This window comes from Triturus cristatus, chromosome 5_2, assembly GCF_964204655.1.
Source record: "Triturus cristatus chromosome 5_2, aTriCri1.1, whole genome shotgun sequence".
Lineage (NCBI taxonomy): Eukaryota > Metazoa > Chordata > Amphibia > Caudata > Salamandridae > Triturus > Triturus cristatus.
In genome coordinates this window covers 1,087,981,482-1,088,005,303 of record NC_140588.1, presented here as the reverse complement: position 1 = coordinate 1,088,005,303, position 23,822 = coordinate 1,087,981,482, and the positions used below count along the sequence as shown (strand labels likewise).

Here is a 23,822-nt window from a genome sequence, read left to right as displayed (position 1 = left end):
GCGATGTGGTTGTCCTTCGACGTCAAGGCCCCGTAACTCCGCCCCCATCCATCCTCCTGTGGAACCCCCCGGCATATCGAGTCCTAATTCTGTAGGAATAGAGGGCATCTTGGTTAATGCCCGTTCCCTTGTCAAGAACAAGGTTATGTTCAAGGAGATGGTTTTGGATAGAACACCCACCCTTGTATTGGTGACCGAAACATGGGCCAAGGACTCATCTGACCCAGACCTCATCGAGGCGGTCCCGGAAGGGTACTGCCTGGCCAGACTCGATAGACAGGGACGAGTGGGAGGGGGGATAGCGATCCTTTATAAAGATCACCTACAATGTCATATCGTCCCCATACTTGATTTTCCAGAGAGCTTTCAAGCACTTTACTTTTCCATAAAGGAAGCGCAACGCCCCTTCTTTAATGGTATTTTAGTGTATAGACCTCCCGGTTCGAGGACTCACTTTACGCACAATTTTCTTCAGTCCCTAGAACCTTATTTCGGCCGAGACAATTTCTCTATCATGGGTGATTTTAATTACCACCTTGAACGGCTTGATCTTTTTGATACCTCCTGTCTCACTGAGGCCCTTGAATCTTGTGGGCTCACACAACGTGTCTCCGGAGCCACACATCGGGCAGGACACACTTTGGATGGTATCTTTTCCAATGACCCTCGCTTGACTACTAAGGACCCTATTCATCTTTCTTGGTCGGATCATCTGGCGGTCCCTTTTCTGTTGAAATATCATAGGATGGACTCCGGTACAAAAGGGAACCACCTAATGGAGACTGCCAGAAATTTTAGGAATATTAACAGCGACTCTCTTAAGCCCTGGGCCGCTAGACTTACTATCACGGACCTAGATAATCTACAGACTGCAGTCGCTCGCTTCGAAAAGGTTACTACCGAGGCCTTGAATAAACTGGCCCCAGTACAATCCCGGCGCCGAGCCAGAAAGAGACCATCTGCCCCCTGGTTCTCTGATTCCCTCAGGCTCCTTAGGCAGGAGGTGAGGAGAAAGGAGAGGCTCTGGCATACTAGTTGGGACCTTAAGAACAAGGAAGCCCATAAACTCCTTGTCAAAAAATATAAGGTTGCAATCTTGCAAGCTAAACAAGATTACTTTGTTACTGTGACCACCTCGCTCTCCTCCTCGAAGGAGCTCTTTAAAACGGTAGATTCCTTGGTCAAACTGCAAGCCCCCGATCCTGTTATTCCTTCGCAGGATCTATGCGACAAGATTGCCTCCTTCTTCCACACTAAAATCCAAGATATCCATTTGGCCCTCGAGGAACAAAGAGCTGGTCTTAGTGCTTCTATACCTGGGGTAGAGATGAGTCTGACCTTCACAGAAATCTCCCCCCCCAAGCACCCTGGACTCTTTTCCCCCGTTGGTCCCACAAGATCTTGAATTACTGCTAACTAAGACCAAGTCTGGTTCCCCTCTGGATACCTGCCCACTGAAAGTCATCAAGCAGTGTAGGGATACCCTCTTACCTCCACTGCTACAGGTAATGAATCTAGCTATTAGAGATGGTATCTTCCCTATGGAATGGAAGAAGGCGGTAGTAAAACCCTTGTTGAAAAAGCCCTCCTTGGACCCGGGTGACTTAAAAAACTACCGGCCTATCTCTCTGCTCCCTGCCCCAGCGAAGATGCTTGAGACTTATCTCAACAGGCATCTCGCTGTTTTTGTGGAGGGCTCGGAATGCTTAGATCCTTCCCAGCATGGATTTAGAAGAGAATTCAGCACCGAGTCAGCCCTCACCATCGTGCTCGATAAAATTCGCACGACAGTAGATGAGGGCCAGACCTCTCTCCTGGTCCTGCTGGATTTAACGGCGGCCTTCGATACCCTCTCCCCCTCAGTCCTTACATCTCGACTGAGGGAGGTGGGGGTGAAGAACGCAGCGTTGGATCTTTTGACCTCCTTCCTCACAGGGAGGGAGCAGAGAGTCAAGCTGGGGGAGTTTCTATCTCCATCCCGATCTGTGCTATGTGGGGTCCCTCAAGGGTTGGCTCTTAGCCCAACCCTTTTTAATATCTATGTGACCCCACTGGCCAAACTAATAAGATCTTTCGGGATGGAGGTAGTCTCTTATGCAGACGACACTCAAATCCTCGTCTCTCTTCCCCATTCTGATGATCTAATCGCCTCCAGGTTTAGATTTTGTATGGAGGCGGTTGGTCATTGGATGATTCAGAACTCTCTAAAACTGAATGGGGAGAAGACTGAGGTGATGGTGTTCGGGGGGAAAGAAAACATCTGGTCAGCCAATTGGTGGCCTGACTCACTAGGGACATGCCCTTCCCCTACAACATCTGCCAAGAACCTCGGGGTGCTAATAGATCCTGCTCTTGACTTAGGCAGCCAGGTGAGCAGAACTGTTTCCACCTGCTGGGGTCTGATTCATACCCTACGAAGGATTAGGAATTATCTCTCCCTGCAGGCAAGAAAACAAATAGCTGTTGCGCTCATTGGATCGCGCTTGGACTACTGTAATGCACTGTATGCTGGGCTTAACAAAGGCCAGCTGCATCGCTTACAGGTAGTCCAAAACGCCATAGCCAGATTTGTCCTGGACACCCCCAGACGCTCTTCGGCCTCTGCAGCCAGGAAAACACTGCATTGGCTGCCGGTAGAACAACGAATCCGATTCAAAGTTCTATGTATGACCTACAGAGCCATTGCCAAAAATAGCGATACAGGAATTGGGTCCATCATTTCCCATTATATTCCCGGAAGGAACTTGCGCTCCTCTGGGAAACTGCGTCTGACTACCCCCCGTGTGCGAAAAACCAAGTGGGGAGGTAGAGCCTTCTCCACTCTTGCTCCTAAGTGGTGGAACGACCTCCCCTTGGACCTGAGATCTCTCCCGTCCTTACAGGACTTTCGTTCTGCTTTAAAAACTCTTCTCTTTCGGCAAGCCTACATGTAGGGTTTCCTGTCTCCACCTTTTGATCATTTTCTGGTTTTTTGTTAGGCGCCTTGATACCTGAGGGTTATTGTCCTGCGCAATATAAATTTCATTTCATTCATTCATTCATTTCATTCATTCAGGTAATTTGAGGCAGTAGCTCTCTCGGTGGGAGGTTGTTTGTTGGGCAGTAGCTCTCTCGGTGGGAGGTAGGTTGTGGCAGTAGTTCTATTTTAGAAGGATTTATGTATCCTGACCATCTGTAGATGAGATATTCACCCTCAGCAGGGCAGGAGCTTTCTGTAATAGAGGTATCCTGGTCGACAGTAGCACTGTTAGAGGTATAAACACTCCACCAGGCAGTAGCTGTCTGTGTTAGAGGAATCTTGGGCGTCAGTAGATGAGAAATTCACACTCAGCAGGGCAGTAGCTTGTGTTAGAGGTATCCTGAATGGTGGTAGCTCTGTTAGAGATATTCACCCTCAGCAGGGCAGTATCTTTCTGTGCTAGAGGTATTCTGTGCGTCAGTAGATGAGATATTCACACTCAGCAGGGCAGTATCTTTCTGTGCTAGAGGAATCCTGTGCGTCAGTAGATGAGATATTCACGCTCAGCAGGGCAGTATCTTTCTGGGCTAGAGGTATCCTGAGCGTCAGTAGTTGAGATATTCACCCTCAGCAGGGCAGTATCTTCATCCTGTGCATCAGTAGGTGAGATATTCACCCTCAGCAGGGCAGTATCTTTCTGTGCTAGAGGTATCCTGTGCGTCAGTAGATGAGATATTCACCCTCAGCAGGGCAGTATCTTTCTGTGCTAGAGGTATCCTGTGCGTCAGTAGATGAGATATTCACCCTCAGCAGGGCAGTATCTTTCTGTGCTAGAGGTATCCTGAGCGTCAGTAGCTGAGATATTCACCCTCAGCAGGGCAGTATCTTTCTGTGCTAGAGGTATCCTGTGCGTCAGTAGATGAGATATTCACCCTCAGCAGGGCAGTATCTTTCTGTGCTAGAGGTATCCTGAGTGTCAGTAGATGAGATATTCACCCTCAGCAGGGCAGTACCTTTCTGTGCTAGAGGTATCCTGAGTGTCAGTAGATTAGATATTCACCCTCAGCAGGGCAGTATCTTTCTGTGCTAGAGGTATGCTGAGCGTCAGTAGATGAGATATTCACACCCAGGAGGGCAGTATCTTTCTGTGCTAGAGGTATCCTGTGCGTCAGTAGATGAGATATTCACGTTCAGCAGGGCAGTATCTTTCTGTGCTAGAGGTATCCTGTCCGTCAGTAGATGAGATATTCACCCTCAGCAGGGCAGTATCTTTCTGTGCTAGAGGTATCCTGACTGTCAGTAGATGAGATATTCTCGCTTAGCAGGGCAGTATCTTTCTGTGCTAGAGGTATCCTGTGCGTCAGTAGATGAGATATTCACCCTCAGCAGGGCAGTATCTTTCTGTGCTAGAGGTATCCTGTGCGTCAGTAGATGAGATATTAATGCTCAGCAGGGCAGTATCTTTCTGTGCTAGAGGTATCCTGTGCGTCAGTAGATGAGATATTCACCCTCAGCAGGGCAGTATCTTTCTGTGCTAGAGGTATCCTGTATGTCAGTAGATGAGATATTCACGCTCAGCAGGGCAGTATCTTTCTGTGCTAGAGGTATCCTGTGCGTCAGTAGATGAGATATTCACCCTCAGCAGGGCAGTATCTTTCTGTGCTAGAGGTATCCTGTGCGTCAGTAGATGAGATATTCACGCTCAGCAGGGCAGTGTCTTTCTGTGCTAGAGTTATCCTGTGCGTCAGTAGATGAGATATTCACCCTCAGCAGGGTAGTATCTTTCTGTGCTAGAGGTATGCTGTGCGTCAGTAGATGAGATATTCACCCTCAGCAGGGCAGTATCTTTCTGTGCTACGGGTATCCTGTGCGTCAGTAGATGAGATATTCACGCTCAGCAGGGAAGTATCTTTCTGTGCTAGAGGTATCCTGAGTGGCAGTAGATGAGATATTCATCCTCCGCAGGGCAGTATCTTCCTGTGTTAGAGGTATACTGAGTGTCAGTAGATGAGATCTTCACCCTCAGCACGGCAGTATCTTTCTGTGTTAGAGGTATCCTGAGTGTCAGTAGATGAGATATTCACCCTCAGCAGGGCAGTATCTTTCTGTGTTAGAGGTATCCTGAGCATCAGTAGATGAGATATTCACCCTCAGCAGGGCAGTATCTTTCTGTGCTAGAGGTATGCTGAGCGTCAGTAGATGAGATATTCACACCCAGGAGGGCAGTATCTTTCTGTGCTAGAGGTATCCTGTGCGTCAGTAGATGAGATATTCTCGCTCAGCAGGGCAGTATCTTTCTGTGCTAGAGGTATCCTGTGCGTCAGTAGATGAGATATTCACCCTCAGCAGGGCAGTATCTTTCTGTGCTAGAGGTATTCTGTGCGTCAGTAGATGAGATATTCACACTCAGCAGGGCAGTATCTTTCTGTGCTAGAGGTATCCTGTGCATCAGTAGATGAGATATTCACGCTCAGCAGGGCAGTATCTTTCTGGGCTAGAGGTATCCTGAGCGTCAGTAGGTGAGATATTCACCCTCAGCAGGGCAGTATCTTCATCCTGTGCATCAGTAGGTGAGATATTCACCCTCAGCAGGGCAGTATCTTTCTGTGCTAGAGGTATCCTGTGCGTCAGTAGATGAGATATTCACCCTCAGCAGGGCAGTATCTTTCTGTGCTAGAGGTATCCTGTGCGTCAGTAGATGAGATATTCACCCTCAGCAGGGCAGTATCTTTCTGTGCTAGAGGTATCCTGAGCGTCAGTAGCTGAGATATTCACCCTCAGCAGGGCAGTATCTTTCTGTGCTAGAGGTATCCTGTGCGTCAGTAGATGAGATATTCACCCTCAGCAGGGCAGTATCTTTCTGTGCTAGAGGTATCCTGAGTGTCAGTAGATGAGATATTCACCCTCAGCAGGGCAGTACCTTTCTGTGCTAGAGGTATCCTGAGTGTCAGTAGATTAGATATTCACCCTCAGCAGGGCAGTATCTTTCTGTGCTAGAGGTATGCTGAGCGTCAGTAGATGAGATATTCACACCCAGGAGGGCAGTATCTTTCTGTGCTAGAGGTATCCTGTGCGTCAGTAGATGAGATATTCACGTTCAGCAGGGCAGTATCTTTCTGTGCTAGAGGTATCCTGTCCGTCAGTAGATGAGATATTCACCCTCAGCAGGGCAGTATCTTTCTGTGCTAGAGGTATCCTGACTGTCAGTAGATGAGATATTCTCGCTCAGCAGGGCAGTATCTTTCTGTGCTAGAGGTATCCTGTGCGTCAGTAGATGAGATATTCACCCTCAGCAGGGCAGTATCTTTCTGTGCTAGAGGTATCCTGTGCGTCAGTAGATGAGATATTAATGCTCAGCAGGGCAGTATCTTTCTGTGCTAGAGGTATCCTGTGCGTCAGTAGATGAGATATTCACCCTCAGCAGGGCAGTATCTTTCTGTGCTAGAGGTATCCTGTATGTCAGTAGATGAGATATTCACGCTCAGCAGGGCAGTATCTTTCTGTGCTAGAGGTATCCTGTGCGTCAGTAGATGAGATATTCACCCTCAGCAGGGCAGTATCTTTCTGTGCTAGAGGTATCCTGTGCGTCAGTAGATGAGATATTCACGCTCAGCAGGGCAGTGTCTTTCTGTGCTAGAGTTATCCTGTGCGTCAGTAGATGAGATATTCACCCTCAGCAGGGTAGTATCTTTCTGTGCTAGAGGTATGCTGTGCGTCAGTAGATGAGATATTCACCCTCAGCAGGGCAGTATCTTTCTGTGCTACGGGTATCCTGTGCGTCAGTAGATGAGATATTCACGCTCAGCAGGGAAGTATCTTTCTGTGCTAGAGGTATCCTGAGTGGCAGTAGATGAGATATTCATCCTCCGCAGGGCAGTATCTTCCTGTGTTAGAGGTATACTGTGTCAGTAGATGAGATCTTCACCCTCAGCACGGCAGTATCTTTCTGTGTTAGAGGTATCCTGAGTGTCAGTAGATGAGATATTCACCCTCAGCAGGGCAGTATCTTTCTGTGTTAGAGGTATCCTGAGCATCAGTAGATGAGATATTCACCCTCAGCAGGGCAGTATCTTTCTGTGCTAGAGGTATGCTGAGCGTCAGTAGATGAGATATTCACACCCAGGAGGGCAGTATCTTTCTGTGCTAGAGGTATCCTGTGCGTCAGTAGATGAGATATTCACGTTCAGCAGGGCAGTATCTTTCTGTGCTAGAGGTATCCTGTCCGTCAGTAGATTAGATATTCACCCTCAGCAGGGCAGTATCTTTCTGTGCTAGAGGTATCCTGACTGTCAGTAGATGAGATATTCTCGCTCAGCAGGGCAGTATCTTTCTGTGCTAGAGGTATCCTGTGCGTCAGTAGATGAGATATTCACCCTCAGCAGGGCAGTATCTTTCTGTGCTAGAGGTATCCTGTGCGTCAGTAGATGAGATATTAATGCTCAGCAGGGCAGTATCTTTCTGTGCTAGAGGTATCCCGTGCGTCAGTAGATGAGATATTCACCCTCAGCAGGGCAGTATCTTTCTGTGCTAGAGGTATCCTGTATGTCAGTAGATGAGATATTCACGCTCAGCAGGGCAGTATCTTTCTGTGCTAGAGGTATCCTGTGCGTCAGTAGATGAGATATTTACCCTCAGCAGGGCAGTATCTTTCTGTGCTAGAGGTATACTGTGCGTCAGTAGATGAGATATTCACGCTCAGCAGGGCAGTATCTTTCTGTGCTAGAGTTATCCTGTGCGTCAGTAGATGAGATATTCACCCTCAGCAGGGCAGTATCTTTCTGTGCTACGGGTATCCTGTGCGTCAGTAGATGAGATATTCACGCTCAGCAGGGAAGTATCTTTCTGTGCTAGAGGTATCCTGAGTGGCAGTAGATGAGATATTCATCCTCAGCAGGGCAGTATCTTTCAGTGTTAGAGGTATACTGAGTGTCAGTATATGAGATATTCACCCTCAGCACAGCAGTATCTTTCTGTGCTAGAGGCATCCTGTGCATCAGTAGATGAGATATTCACCCTCAGCAGGGCAGTATCTTTCTGTGTTAGAGGTATCCTGAGCGTCAGTAGATGAGATATTCGCCGTCAGCAGGGCAGTATCTTTTTGTGCTAGAGGTATCCTGAGCGTCAGTAGATGAGATATTCGCCCTCAGCAGGGCAGTATCTTTCTGTGCTAGAGGTATCCTTAGCGTCAGTAGATGAGATATTCACCCTCAGCAGGGCAGTATCGTTCTGTGTTAGAGGTATCCTGAGTGTCAGTAGATGAGATATTCACCCTCAGCAGGGCAGTATCTTTCTGTGTTAGAGGTATCCTGAGCATCAGTAGATGAGATATTCACCCTCAGCAGGGCAGTATCTTTCTGTGCTAGAGGTATCCTGAGCATCAGTAGATGAGATATTCACCCTCAGCAGGGCAGTATCTTTCTGTTCTAGAGGTATCCTGAGCGTCAGTAGATGAGATATTCACCCTCAGCAGGGCAGTATCTTTCTGTGCTAGAGGTATCCTGAGCGTCAGTAGATGAGATATTCACCCTCAGCAGGGCAGTATCTTTCTGTGCTAGAGGTATCCTGAGTGTCAGTAAATGATATATGCACCCTCAGCAGGGCAGTATCTTTCTGTGTTAGAGGTATCCTGTGCGTCAGTAGGTGAGATATTCACCCTCAGCAGGGCAGTATCGTTCTGTGCTAGAGGTATCCTGTGCATCAGTAGATGAGATATTCACCCTCAGCAGGGCAGTATCTTTCTCTGCTAGAGGCATCCTGTGCGTCAGTAGATGAGATATTCACCCTCAGCAGGGCAGTATCTTTCTGTGCTAGAGGTATCCTGTGCGTCAGTAGATGAGATATTCACCCTCAGCAGGGCAGTATCTTTCTGTGCTAGAGGTATCCTGATTGTCAGTAGATGAGATATTCACCCTCAGCAGGGCAGTATCTTTCTGTGTTAGAGGTATCCTGAGTGTCAGTAGATGAGATATTCACCCTCAGCAGGGCAGTATCTTTCTGTGTTAGAGGTATCCTGAGCATCAGTAGATGAGATATTCGCCCTCAGCAGGGCAGTATCTTTCTGTGCTAGAGGTATCCTGAGCGTCAGTAGATGAGATATTCACCCTCAGCAGGGCAGTATCTTTCTGTTCTAGAGGTATCCTGAGCGTCAGTAGATGAGATATTCACCCTCAGCAGGGCAGTATCTTTCTGTGCTAGAGGTATCCTGAGCGTCAGTAGATGAGATATTCACCCTCAGCAGGGCAGTATCTTTCTGTGCTAGAGGTATCCTAAGCGTCAGTAGATGAGATGTTCACCCTCAGCAGGGCAGTATCTTTCTGTGCTAGAGGTATCCTGTGCGTCAGTAGATGAGATATTCACCCTCAGTAGGGCAGTATCTTTCTGTGCTAGAGGTATCCTGAGCGTCAGTAGATGAGATATTCACGCTCAGCAGGGCAGTATCTGTCTGTGCTAGAGGTATCCTGTGCGTCAGTAGGTGAAATATTCACCCTCAGCAGGGCAGTATCTTTCTGTGCTAGAGGTATCCTAAGCGTCAGTAGATGAGATGTTCACCCTCAGCAGGGCAGTATCTTTCTGTGCTAGAGGTATCCTGTGCGTCAGTAGATGAGATATTCACGCTCAGCAGGGCAGTATCTGTCTGTGCTAGAGGTATCCTGTGCGTCAGTAGGTGAAATATTCACCCTCAGCAGGGCAGGATCTTTCTGTGCTAGAGGTTTCCTGAGTGTCAGATGAGATATTCACCCTCAGCAGGGCAGTGTCTTTCTGTGTTAGAGGTATCCTGAGCGTCAGTAGATGAGATATTCACCCTCAGCAGGGCAGTATCTTTCTGTGCTAGAGGTATCCTAAGCGTCAGTAGATGAGATGTTCACCCTCAGCAGGGCAGTATCTTTCTGTGCTAGAGGTATCCTGTGCGTCAGTAGATGAGATATTCACGCTCAGCAGGGCAGTATCTGTCTGTGCTAGAGGTATCCTGTGCGTCAGTAGGTGAAATATTCACCCTCAGCAGGGCAGGATCTTTCTGTGCTAGAGGTATCCTGAGCGTCAGTAGATGAGATATTCACCCTCAGCAGGGCAGTATCTTTCTGTGCTAGAGGTATCCTAAGCGTCAGTAGATGAGATGTTCACCCTCAGCAGGGCAGTATCTTTCTGTGCTAGAGGTATCCTGTGCGTCAGTAGATGAGATATTCACCCTCAGTAGGGCAGTATCTTTCTGTGCTAGAGGTATCCTGAGCGTCAGTAGATGAGATATTCACGATCAGCAGGGCAGTATCTGTCTGTGCTAGAGGTATCCTGTGCGTCAGTAGGTGAGATGTTCACCCTCAGCAGGGCAGTATCTTTCTGTGCTAGAGGCATCCTGTGCATCAGTAGATGAGATATTCACCCTCAGCAGGGCAGTATCTTTCTGTGTTAGAGGTATCCTGAGCGTCAGTAGATGAGATATTCGCCGTCAGCAGGGCAGTATCTTTTTGTGCTAGAGGTATCCTGAGCGTCAGTAGATGAGATATTCGCCCTCAGCAGGGCAGTATCTTTCTGTGCTAGAGGTATCCTTAGCGTCAGTAGATGAGATATTCACCCTCAGCAGGGCAGTATCGTTCTGTGTTAGAGGTATCCTGAGTGTCAGTAGATGAGATATTCACCCTCAGCAGGGCAGTATCTTTCTGTGTTAGAGGTATCCTGAGCATCAGTAGATGAGATATTCACCCTCAGCAGGGCAGTATCTTTCTGTGCTAGAGGTATCCTGAGCATCAGTAGATGAGATATTCACCCTCAGCAGGGCAGTATCTTTCTGTTCTAGAGGTATCCTGAGCGTCAGTAGATGAGATATTCACCCTCAGCAGGGCAGTATCTTTCTGTGCTAGAGGTATCCTGAGCGTCAGTAGATGAGATATTCACCCTCAGCAGGGCAGTATCTTTCTGTGCTAGAGGTATCCTGAGTGTCAGTAAATGATATATGCACCCTCAGCAGGGCAGTATCTTTCTGTGTTAGAGGTATCCTGTGCGTCAGTAGGTGAGATATTCACCCTCAGCAGGGCAGTATCGTTCTGTGCTAGAGGTATCCTGTGCATCAGTAGATGAGATATTCACCCTCAGCAGGGCAGTATCTTTCTCTGCTAGAGGCATCCTGTGCGTCAGTAGATGAGATATTCACCCTCAGCAGGGCAGTATCTTTCTGTGCTAGAGGTATCCTGTGCGTCAGTAGATGAGATATTCACCCTCAGCAGGGCAGTATCTTTCTGTGCTAGAGGTATCCTGATTGTCAGTAGATGAGATATTCACCCTCAGCAGGGCAGTATCTTTCTGTGTTAGAGGTATCCTGAGTGTCAGTAGATGAGATATTCACCCTCAGCAGGGCAGTATCTTTCTGTGTTAGAGGTATCCTGAGCATCAGTAGATGAGATATTCGCCCTCAGCAGGGCAGTATCTTTCTGTGCTAGAGGTATCCTGAGCGTCAGTAGATGAGATATTCACCCTCAGCAGGGCAGTATCTTTCTGTTCTAGAGGTATCCTGAGCGTCAGTAGATGAGATATTCACCCTCAGCAGGGCAGTATCTTTCTGTGCTAGAGGTATCCTGAGCGTCAGTAGATGAGATATTCACCCTCAGCAGGGCAGTATCTTTCTGTGCTAGAGGTATCCTAAGCGTCAGTAGATGAGATGTTCACCCTCAGCAGGGCAGTATCTTTCTGTGCTAGAGGTATCCTGTGCGTCAGTAGATGAGATATTCACCCTCAGTAGGGCAGTATCTTTCTGTGCTAGAGGTATCCTGAGCGTCAGTAGATGAGATATTCACGCTCAGCAGGGCAGTATCTGTCTGTGCTAGAGGTATCCTGTGCGTCAGTAGGTGAAATATTCACCCTCAGCAGGGCAGTATCTTTCTGTGCTAGAGGTATCCTAAGCGTCAGTAGATGAGATGTTCACCCTCAGCAGGGCAGTATCTTTCTGTGCTAGAGGTATCCTGTGCGTCAGTAGATGAGATATTCACGCTCAGCAGGGCAGTATCTGTCTGTGCTAGAGGTATCCTGTGCGTCAGTAGGTGAAATATTCACCCTCAGCAGGGCAGGATCTTTCTGTGCTAGAGGTTTCCTGAGTGTCAGATGAGATATTCACCCTCAGCAGGGCAGTGTCTTTCTGTGTTAGAGGTATCCTGAGCGTCAGTAGATGAGATATTCACCCTCAGCAGGGCAGTATCTTTCTGTGCTAGAGGTATCCTAAGCGTCAGTAGATGAGATGTTCACCCTCAGCAGGGCAGTATCTTTCTGTGCTAGAGGTATCCTGTGCGTCAGTAGATGAGATATTCACGCTCAGCAGGGCAGTATCTGTCTGTGCTAGAGGTATCCTGTGCGTCAGTAGGTGAAATATTCACCCTCAGCAGGGCAGGATCTTTCTGTGCTAGAGGTATCCTGAGCGTCAGTAGATGAGATATTCACCCTCAGCAGGGCAGTATCTTTCTGTGCTAGAGGTATCCTAAGCGTCAGTAGATGAGATGTTCACCCTCAGCAGGGCAGTATCTTTCTGTGCTAGAGGTATCCTGTGCGTCAGTAGATGAGATATTCACCCTCAGTAGGGCAGTATCTTTCTGTGCTAGAGGTATCCTGAGCGTCAGTAGATGAGATATTCACGATCAGCAGGGCAGTATCTGTCTGTGCTAGAGGTATCCTGTGCGTCAGTAGGTGAAATATTCACCCTCAGCAGGGCAGTATCTTTCTGTGCTAGAGGTTTCCTGAGTGTCAGATGAGATATTCACCCTCAGCAGGGCAGTATCTTTCTGTGTTAGAGGTATCCTGAGCGTCAGTAGATGAGATATTCACCCTCAGCGGGGCAGTATCTTTCTGTGCTAGAGGTATCCTGAGTGTCAGATGAGATATTCACCCTCAGCAGGGAAGTATCTTGCTGTGCTAGAGGTATCCTGTGCATCAGTAGCTCTGCTAGAGGTATACACACTCCACTGGGCAGTAGCTTTCTGTGTTAGAGGCTTTCTGAGGGGCAGTAGCGCAGTCGCTGTGGGGGTGTTCTCATAAAGCAGATCTCTCTGGATGAGGTATACAAAAGGGCACTAGTTCTTTGCTTGATGTGTCTTAGGGGAAGTGGAGGTAACTTGAGGTATTCTAAGGGCAGTTTCTGTTTTAGGTATGTCCTGGGTGTGCACCAGATCCCTCATTGTGCTCTAGGTACTCGATGGGGCAGTAGATCTTTCTTTAAATTGTATTCCAAAGAGCAGTGGCCCTCTCTTTCCATTTTGTAGCAGTATCTCTCTCTGTTACAGATACTCTGAAGTGCAGCATAGCTCTCTCTAGCATGGATGTTGGGAGAGGGAGTTGCTCTCGGTACTAGGGGGTTTATGGGCAGCAGCTCTCTATTAGGGCTGTTTTGGGGCAGTATTTGTCTCCGTTATGTACATTTTGAAGTGCAGCATCCATCTACTTCCAGGAATTTTCTGAGGGCCAGCATCTCTCTGTGTTCTGGGGAAATAGATATTCTGTGGGGCAGTATCTCTCTATGTTCTGGGGCAATAGGTATTCTGTGGGGCAGTATCTCTCTGTGTTCTGGGGCAATAGGTATTCTGTGGGGCAGTATCTCTCTGTATTCTGGGGCAATAGGTATTCTGTGGGGCAGTATCTCTCTGTGTTCTATGGCAATAGGTATTCTGTGGGGGCGGGATCTCTCTGTGTTCTGGGGCAATAGGTATACTGTGGGACAGTATCTCTCTTTGTTCTAGGGCAATAAGTATTCTGAGGGCCAGTATCTCTCTGTGTTCTGGGGCAATAGGTATTCTGTAGGGCAGTATCTTTCTGTGTTCTGGGGCAATGGGTATTCTGTGGGGCAGTATCTCTCTGTGTTCTGGGGCAATGGGTATTCTGTGGGGCAGTATCTCTCTGTGTTCTGGGGCAATAGGTATTCTGTGGGGCAGTATCTCTCTGTGTTCTGGGGCAATGGGTATTCTGAGGGCCAGTATCTCTCTGTGTTCTGGGGTAATAGGTATTCTGTGGGGCAGTTAACTAGTAGTATCCTGCGGTTTGACGTTGGAAATAGTTCTCTCTCCTTTGGGGTATTATGAAAGGCAGTGGCTCTCTCTCTCAGGGGTATTCTCCTTGGGGCAGAAGCTCTTTCTCTCTGTTAGGGGTGTGGGGGGGGGGGGGACAGCAGCCCTCTTTATGCTGGAGGTATTCTTAAAGTCTATAGTTCTGGGTTAGAGGTAGTTTGTGGGCAGTGTCTCCTGCTTTGGGAGGCCTGTACCCAGAGTCCATGCCTCCATCTCTGTGAGATATCATGAGTCAGCATCTTTCTGCTGGAGGCACTCTGGGGCAGTGTGGCATAGGCTCCCCGAGGGGAGAAGCTCTTGGCCTCTCTTCTTTGGGTGTCCTATAGGGACAGCAGCTCTTTGCTGGGGCAGTTATAGTTGTTTTGTATTGAAAGATGTTAATTGGGCAGTGACGCTTTGGTTACAGGGCAGAATGGCCTTTGATAGAGGAAGTATCGAAAAGGGCAGTAATGCAGAGAGGTTCAATATCCGAGAGGGCAGTGGGACACCCGTGGAGAGGGGACATGCGATGGGATCTAAGGGGCATGACAGCCATGGTGGGCAGGGGGTGTTCTAAGGGAGAGTGATTGGGCAGACATGTCATGCATAGTCGAGTAGATAAAGTCGATTGGCAGAGCCCAAGGCTCTGGGGTGATGGGACTTCCCCTCCATTCACTTCCTGCTCATTCCTAAACCCCCAAAGCTTACTTGGTCTCCGGCTCTGCCCTCGCCTCGCCATGTCTGTTGCTCCCCTGCATCCAACCCGCAGACAGTTCAAAGAGTTGTGGAGGACCCAGGGCAAGGGTGGGCAATGAGCGGCACAATGAGAGGAGATCCGAGGGGCACAGTCTGTAGTATCTGGTGCCATAGGTAGGGATTAGTGGGTGGTGGCTGGTGAAAGACAAGCTGAAGGACAGTGTATGTCAGTAAATGCAGGGCAGAGGGGTGCAAAGGGGCAGTATTTCAAGCACCTCAGGGGTGAGATGAACTGCCCATGCTCACTCATAGACCCCCTGAGATGGGAGGGGAAGGAGGGATGGTAAAACCCAAAGCTCTGAACGTTTTCCGGTTTTCTCCTTGACCCATTTTATTCCTGGAAAATTCCAGAGGCTGCAGTCGGTGGAGTTCAGTAATACTGGTTGTCCAGGCGCTCTGTCACTTCACAGGTGACTAGGAAGTACGCGATCTGTACACATGGTTACACCCTCTGGCCCTTCCTATGTGCCTACATGAGATTTCCTCTCTACTGTCCACCTATGTTCTCTCTTTTGACCACACATCTCATTTCCCCATCCTCGCCCCGCCATTGATCATGAGGGTCCAAGCATCAGTCAATGGTCTGTTTATGACAAGTTCTGTTCTAGGCTGCCATTTGCTGCCAGGTTTCAGACCGCAAGATCACTGGGCCGCGAGCGCGTGCTCTGCCGGCTGGCCCGGCTCGCTCTCCTGTGCTTCTCCCGATGTTTCGGCTGATCCTCCAGGTCACTGCTGCTGTCGGACCGGCCATTCTTTTCCACCGCCTGGTTCTCCCTGTTCTGCTGATGAGCTACCTGGCTAGTGTCAGGGGGCAAGGGAGGGATCTTGTTGGGGCAGCTGGAACGCGCAAAGCCCAGTCCTGGGGTGAAGGCCTGGGGCCCATTGGAGGCCTTGTAGTGGGAGTAATGTGGGATGAAGTGGGGCACAGTGTCCCCGGGGCTCTTTGGGCTGGGCTTGCATTCGAGCTCTAGTTCTGTGGTGTTCTTAGCAGAGAGGCCCTGCCGGCACTTCTTGAAGCCCAGGTAGTACATTTCAATGAGGTTAAGGAGCAATGAGAGGCAGGCCATGGCCAGCATGAAGATGATGAATATGGTCTTCTCAGTGGGCCTGGAGATGTAGCAGTTGACAGTGTTGGGACAGGGCCACCGGCTGCAAGTGTAGAGCGGGTGCAGCTGGAACCCGTACAAGTAATACTGGGCGACGATAAAGCCCACCTCAAAAAGGGTCTTGAAGATAATATTGAAAACGTATGTTCTCAGGATGGCCCCTCGCAGGTAAGCCTTCCCCATGTCATCCTTTATGGGTTGCCTGCTGGGCTTGGGTGTGGACAGGAGCAGCTCCTTGTCCTCCTCGGCCCCTTTTTTGCTCTGTCGAGCCTTGTTCTTTTTCTTCTCCTTCTCTTCCATGCGCACCAGGTGCATGATGTGAAACATGTAGATGGCAGTCGGAGTGGAGACAAAGATAATCTGCAGGATCCAGAAGCGCATGTGCGAGATGGGAAAAGTCTTGTCATAGCAGACGTTCTGGCAACCTGGCTGCTTGGTGTCACAGGTGAACCCTGACTGCTCATCACCCCAAACCTTCTCAGCTGCCATGCCCAGAATCAGGATCCGGAAGATGAAGAGGACGGTGAGCCAGACTTTGCCGACCACAGTGGAGTGCTCCTGGGCACTCTCCAAAAGCTTCCCCAGCAGGCTCCAGTCTGCCATTACTGTGAATGTAGCATATTACCTGTGGGGGAGAAAGTACACGTTAGTGGTGTAGAAGAAGCGCACAGATGCAGATGGAAATGTATCTGAGATTTAGAACAGAGCCAATGTCTGCTTGCAAAAGAGACAAGGAAACAATTATTCACTTAGCAGCATGCTCTGTTGTAATTTTTTAATCTGTAATGATATTCGATTCACCATTGGATTTCATTTGGATGCCAAAAATTAACAGATTTCTGCCATGCTACAAATGTACAAGCTACCAAACAATTCATTAGATCCCTGTGGATACACCCTTAGTATTGTTACCTGACTGAGCCACACAGCTTTCCCCCATTCATGTCCCTCCATTGCACCTCCAATCACATCCACTCTATTGTCATCATAGTCTCCATCCACTTCTCCTAGAGCCCTAAATGGATCTCTATGGCTGCAAAGTCTTTTTTCACCTGCTGAGAATTCCAACAAGGTTTTCTTTAGTTGAGGCAGAAGCACATCTTACATAAGTATTCTTATGTGCTTTCTGTATTTGGACATGTCATTGGTGGGCCACCCTAAAAGGGTAATCGTCCCAACGTCCTTCTTTACTTTGTACATACCTTCCTTAACCACTTTGCTCTCTTTATAAAGTCCTCTGTTAGGGTAGCCTTCGCCCACCCATATCTCTTTAATGACTCTATTAGATCTTTCAACCCGCCTGTTGTTCTGTGGATGGTTGAAGGCCTCAGTTTAATGTTTAGTATCATTACCCAGACAAAAGGAATGAAGACAAATGCGTGTATCAATCTCAACTATTATAAATTTGCTGGGGAGCATTCCATTGCATAATTTTTAATTAGTCTGTCTCGTTACAGAAGGGGGGCAAGTACATGCAAATCAAACTTGGTTCTGCTTTTGTAGGAGCAGCTAATCCTGAACTGCTAGGCCACGTCCCCTCTGAATGGGAACACAAACAAACGTTCATGTTAGTTGCTGTTATTCAACTTTACGGTTAGGTTCAGCTTAAGTCCCTACACTGCAGCGATCTGTGTTAAGCTGTCCCTGTCAACAGTAGAGCAAAACACTTATGATTTAATTGTTTTTATCAACGTTTTCAAACAGATAACATACAACCTTCAGCAGCCACATCAACTTAATTTTTATCCTCCCAGCCCACCTTCGGGCCCTCTCCCCTCATCTTGTTTAATTGCCCTCTACACTGTGTGATTCTAATTTCCTAAGTCCAATCTATCCTTTCTCACTTCAACATATCTCTTGAGTGCAGTTGTCTAACTGTTAGGAATGATTCTTTATTACCCCTCTCCTTTTAGTTGTGCTGCCTTTCAGGATTTTGTGTAGCATCAGCTGTTTGCCTCTATGATCTGTAGAGCTCTGAGGGTACTCTGGCATGTAAGTTCTCAAAAGTCTCTAGCAAAATAACCAAGAACCAGAGCCTATATGGTGCAGAATTATTTTTCTGATTCATGTCCAGCATACATTATGTTTTCCATCCCAAAGATGTGCCAAAGTTTAGCATGCCACTCATCTATGGTTAGGCAAGCCTGCACTATGCACTTGACCAAGAGCAAGTGCTTTAACTTCAAAGTCGGTATGTTAACCAAGGAGTCCAGTCCCTACTGGTCACCCCATTTTATTTCCAGCTTCCATCCCAGGAAGACACTGCTTGGGGATAAGAACCTCTTTAATTTATGTTATTATTGTATAATTTCCTCCAGAAGGGGACATGTCCAGGACAGCTCCATAGTGTATGGGTTCTTATACCCTTTTTTTTTTGTGTGCATATTTATATAGCGCGAACTCGACCCGAAGGTATTGGAGCGCTTTACATAGCACCGTATTTACATTACACATTCAGGCACGGGGAGATTAAGTGATTTGCCCAGAATCACAGGATGTGGACGCGACCTCGAGGCTCGAACCCTGGTTTCCTGCACCAGAGGCGGCAGCGCAGCCGACGGACCACATCCTCTCCCCACATCTTTTGCCCGCAACACCTCCAGCATAGGGCAGACGTTTGTAGGGTCAATCATATGGAGGTTTTTATGTGTTCAGTGCCATCTCGGAAGTATTTTTTGCTGCTGTGTCCCTATCCTGTGCTTGGATGATGCCTTTGATTCCTCCTATTGAGCGCTGGTGAAGGACTGTCCAACTTCTTTCTCACATTTAGATTGAAATTGTTTATTTCCCTGTGTTTTGTAGTCTATTAAAAGCTTGTAGCTCCTAGGCATGAGGTGGGCCTCATCTTCAAGCTGTCTGAGTAATTCCTCAATTTGGGCTAATGGCCGCTTGGCTGTTTCCCCGATTCTCTTATTCATGACCCAATTATGGATTTTAGTGCATTGAAAGTCTTCCTGCTATGATAAATTATAATCCTGCTTTCATTGCTCACTATTTCTCCTTTATCAAACAGATTGTCCATCTCATTGCACCACTTTGAAAGCTTTTCTATCTAGACATGGGCTAGTCTTAGAATTTCCAAGAATGGACAGATTTGGGATTGGATGCTAGTTCGAGCCTGTTTAGTCGCAGGTTGATCCCAAGCTAAGCCTGGGCATAGTTTGCGAAGTTTGCGCTACTTCGCACTACGTGAATTGCACGTAGCACAGTGCAAACACGCGTAGCGTTGCATTGCGTAGTGCAGCGGCCATTTTTTGCTTGTTCGCGGTCCTCAAAGTCAAGTTGGCGACTGCGAGCAAGCAAAATGACATCCCGGCGAGGCTTTTTCCTCGTTCGCGATCAGCAACGTCAAGTTGGCGATCGCGAGCGTGGAAAATAAACCTCCCGGCGAGATTCTCAACGCAGGGAGGTCAGGTTTCTCATTGCAAGTGGTCGCGTATTCTCGCGACCGCTCGCGATGAGAAACTACCAGTCCGCGTTGAGAAAGCTGCCGCTCGAGTAAAAATCTACTAGAGCGGCAGAAAACTACAGCTCGCACTGTGCAAGATGCCGTTTTCAATGATTGCACAGTGCCGGTTGCTTGTTCGCACTGTGCAATCATTGAAAACGACATCTTGCACAGTGCGAACAGGGTACTACGCAGTTCGCGTAGCTCGCGTAGTGCGAAGTGCACTTTGCGTAACTACGCGTAGCGCCACCGCGAACTACGCCCAGGGTTATCCCAAGCCCTAAAAGTGGCTTGGGCATCTAGTCCTGTTGGTTGGTCTGTCTTTGGAAGTCAACCACGGTTCCTCCCAGAGAGTTCTCTCTGCCAATGTGTTATCTAGGAAGCACAAATGCTTCTCTGTTTCTGCTTTGGACAACTCTAGTAGGTAGCGGAGGTGCATTGACCTGGTGCTATAGTAATATATTTGGTATTGCCTTGCGAGCTTGCTATCTTTGCTGGTATTCTTGCCTTCTTACCCCCTCAATAAAGTCGGTGCATATACTCTGTAGCTGACAGATACATTTATGTTTGATCTAAATTGGTACGGCTTGATATAAGAAGAGGATTCAAGAGAGAAATATCATTTTCACAATGTGTTTCCTCCCTAGCCAGGTTAAAGACCGATTGTGCTATCTCTGAAGATCTTGCTTGAATGATTTGGGCCAACTGGGGAACATTTGTTGTAAATATGCCTGCAATGGCTGGTGTTACGTCAATGCCTAGATATCTAATAGAGGAGGCACGCCATTTAAATGAGGGATGCTGAGTACAAAGCATGGGCTTCTCCCCTTACAGTCAGGCTGAATTCATCTGATGTGTGCCTGTTCAGCTTGAAGCCAGATATTCTGCAGGAGAGGTTTAGCTCATCTGTGAGAGGTGGGATTTAGGTTAGTGAGTTCCCGGTGTGATCAGAATATTGGCAGCAAATAATGTGTTTTTTTAATTCGTTTATAATTAGTTTCACTCCAGTAATATTTTTTTCTTTTGTCAGCAGGGCTAAAGGGTGTACATACTATGCAGATAGCAAGGGTGATTACGTGCATCTCTGCCTGGTTCCACGTTAGATGGGGATCTTGTCGGAGCCTCTATTGAACACTATCTGTGGGTGAGGCATAGCCCAACCGGGCCATTATTAGAACGTTTGGTCCTAGGCCACTTTAGGACCGACCTCAGGAATGTCTAATTGACCTTGTCAAATGCCTTTTCTGCATCTAATGATATCAGTATTATTCTTCTGTTTCTTGGCAATGCCAATGAGGTGTGTTACTCTTCGTGTTGTCTGCTACTTGTCTCTGGGTATAAATTCACCTTGATTGCCTTCAATCGATCATATGAGGTCTCTATTTGTTCAGATGATGCTAGGTTTGTGGTGTATATTTCCACATTAGTGTTAAGGAGCACGATGGGTCCGTAAGATCCACAGCTTCCAGGATCTTTGCCTCCTCTTAATATAGTGGGAATTCTTGCCTGTGACATTGATTGGGTAACTTCTCATGTTACAGCAAAATTGTTAAACAATTTATCCAAGAATTTTTGCATTCCTGGCCACAAAGCATTATAGAATGATAGCTGGAATCCATCTGATCCGGGCGCATTTCCAGGCTGGATAAATTGCTGTAATTATTTGTTTTTGCAAGATGGGAAGGTCTATTTCCATTCATGTTGGTTCTGAATTTTTTTCCAGACTTTTCGGCTCTTCTACATGTCGGCTTTGATGATTTGGCCATTTGCTTCTTGCGGGTGCTCAAGGATCTTAAGGATAATCTGTACCTAACTGGCCTAAATCATCAATTCTGCCACTAACTGGTGCCTCAGTAGAAACAGAATAAGACTTCACGCTTAAATACCTAGGCGTGTGGCTTAGTAGAGACTTACAGCAGGTCTGGCGTTTGAACCTTGGTAAGCTACTGAACTGGCTGGAGCGTAGGTCTAAATTCTGGCCGGCTCTACCATTGTCCTTGGCTGGCAGAATTGCCATTACAAACATGATAGTCCTCCCCAAATATCTCTATCTATTTGTTAACATGCCCATCCCCCTCACTTTTCTCCATTCTAATAATGCGAGTGTGGGCTGGCAAGCAGTCACGTGTAAGTTGGGAATTGCTGACATGGCCGCTCTCAAGGGGGATGGGGAGCCCCTAATCTTGAGCTTTATGCATTATGTGCACAAGCCCAGTTTCTCCATTTCTGGATACATCCCACTCCATTCCAACCTCACGTGGCTATCGAGAAAGATGTGGCGGACCCTACACCCTTGCATGCCGCCATATACAGGCCATATCACAGAACGGCTGGCGAAGTTAGTACGGTCAAGACGCTTAGATGGGCCTGGGAGGGGCTTAGGAAACGTGTTGATACCTCACTATTATACGCACCCTCTACCCCTCTTGCATACCACCCGCTATTCCCTACGCTCAATGATAAGGGCGCCATAGCGCGTGCTCGAAACATGGGCTTCTCCACACTGGCCAATCTGTGCCTACAAGATGCATTCTTGGCGCCACCGCAGTCTCAGGATGGCAATCCCATACCCATCCTAGACCTATTACTTTACTATCAACTGAGAGCAACCTGTAAAACTCTGCACTCCTCGTTTCCCTCACCTCCTGCTACTATGATGCCACTGGAACACCTACTAGTCACCCTGTCTCCCCGTAAACTGATCACTACATATATAATCTTACACAGTCAAACGCCAAAATTGATGCCCCGAGAGCACTGCTCCAATGGAGGGTGGATCTGTCTGATCTGCCCACAGATGAACAATGGACATTCTGCTGTTCCCAATTGAGACACCTCTCCCCAAATTACAAATTACGACTTATACATTTTAAATTTATACATAGGGTATTGAGCACTCCATTGAATTTGCACACATTTTGCGTGCGCCCAGATGCAAGGTGCTGGAAATGCCAACAGGATAACGCATCCTTTCTGCACGTTGCAAAAATTGCTCAAACATAGTTAGTTTCTGGAAGGGAGTCTATGATACCATACAGGAGGTCACGGGGATAGCCCTGGAAAGCATGCTCCTGGTGGCCCTTTTGGGCTTCCTTGAGGGAGCTCTGCCTGAAAAACGTCGACTGATAGCTCTGTTGCTACATTTTGCGAAACGCAGATTAGCCATACAGTGGGGTGCAGCAGAGACTCCTCGTATAAGTACCTGGGTACAGGATGTTGCTTTTTGTCAAGAGCAGCTGGGTGCGTTCTGGGACCTCATGCCCACACCATCTCGCCCAAAGGATATTGGGGAACCCTTCACGACCTCGCTTAGAGTAAGAAATGAGTCAACTGTAGCTGCTATAACACAGGCCAATTAACTACCAATACTGTTTCAGTTATTGGCCTGGTTCATATTTTCCAGTGGTCCTTTATATCTTAGATACACGCTGGTACACTCGTCATACCTTATACTCCATGTGTCATAAGTTGCCATCGCGATTCCTGCAGGTATGGCGCAGTCATCACCATCAATACCATGTGTATAGATAATTACTCTGCTCGCATTGTCTTGTGTGTGTAGTGTTTATGCCAACACAATGTGCATGTCATTGGAACGCCTACAGTTTACCAGCTATAACATGATTCCGATCTGGATTGGGTGATTACTGTGTAATTCTATAATTGTAAATCTGCAAAAAAAACGATGTAAATTGCTGCTGCTTGTATGTCTATATAATATATATGTCTGTCTAAGTTTCACTAAATAAATTAATAAAACATTTTTTTTTAAAGATAATCTGTCCCTCTGAGTGAGAGCGAGCTTGTTTGGAAAATGTTACTTTTCTACTAAAATATGAGTTGAAAAAGATGACCCCCACTGATATTTGATCTTTTGCTGCTGATGATGGTCAGATTCTACTCAAACACACATCTTTTGTTGTAAGATGATAGCAGAGAAGTCTTGGAAGAACAAAACATGATAGCTCTCAAATGTGAAGTTTGTAGAAAGCTGCACTGTTGCCATTATTTATTGCTGGAAGGGGTGGACGCTTGTTTGAACATCAGGTGATTTGTCTCTCTGATAGTTGTACCCTATTTTTCTGTGGGTTCTGTCGAGCTATTTCTATTTTGTCTTCTGCTTGTAGGAAGAATCTAAACATTTTCTGCATGTGGGCTTTGATGTTATTTTTTTCAGCTAAGCATGTAAATCCTTTTATTCTTACATTATTCTGTCAAGAGCCGTTTTCTAGATCTTCAGCATGAGCATGCAAGGTTAGGTTCTGCTCTTAGTCCACTAATTCCTGTCTGATGAATTCAATATCCTCAGACCAGGCGTCACCTAAATCCTCCAGGGAGACCATTCCCCTCAGATCATGCACCACTTTTAGTTCCCCTTCCAGAGAAGGGATGTCTTTGTGTGGGCCTTTTAAAAGTTCCAGCATTAATGTTTCTGTGATTTGTGTGTCAGGGTGAAACGTTTAGACATCAAATCAACACTTGGAATGTCTCTGGGCCACCATTATGTGATACGTCGTTTATGACAGTAATGACTTTGG

General features: G+C 47.4%; 1 protein-coding gene across 5 annotated transcripts in view; it reads right to left on the bottom strand.

Moving 5' to 3' along the window:
* Positions 1 to 15,035: 15,035 nt before the first annotated feature.
* Positions 15,036 to 23,822, bottom strand: part of LOC146829723 (gap junction alpha-3 protein-like) — a 184,703-nt gene continuing 175,916 nt past the window's right edge. For all 5 annotated transcript variants that reach the window (XM_085608436.1, XM_085608434.1, XM_085608433.1 and 2 more), the window contains one exon: positions 15,036 to 16,461. In XM_085608436.1, the coding sequence (XP_085464562.1) occupies positions 15,360 to 16,439 (1,080 nt within the window). In that variant the 5' untranslated portion in view covers positions 16,440 to 16,461 and the 3' untranslated portion in view covers positions 15,036 to 15,359. The remainder of the gene's footprint in view (positions 16,462 to 23,822) is intronic.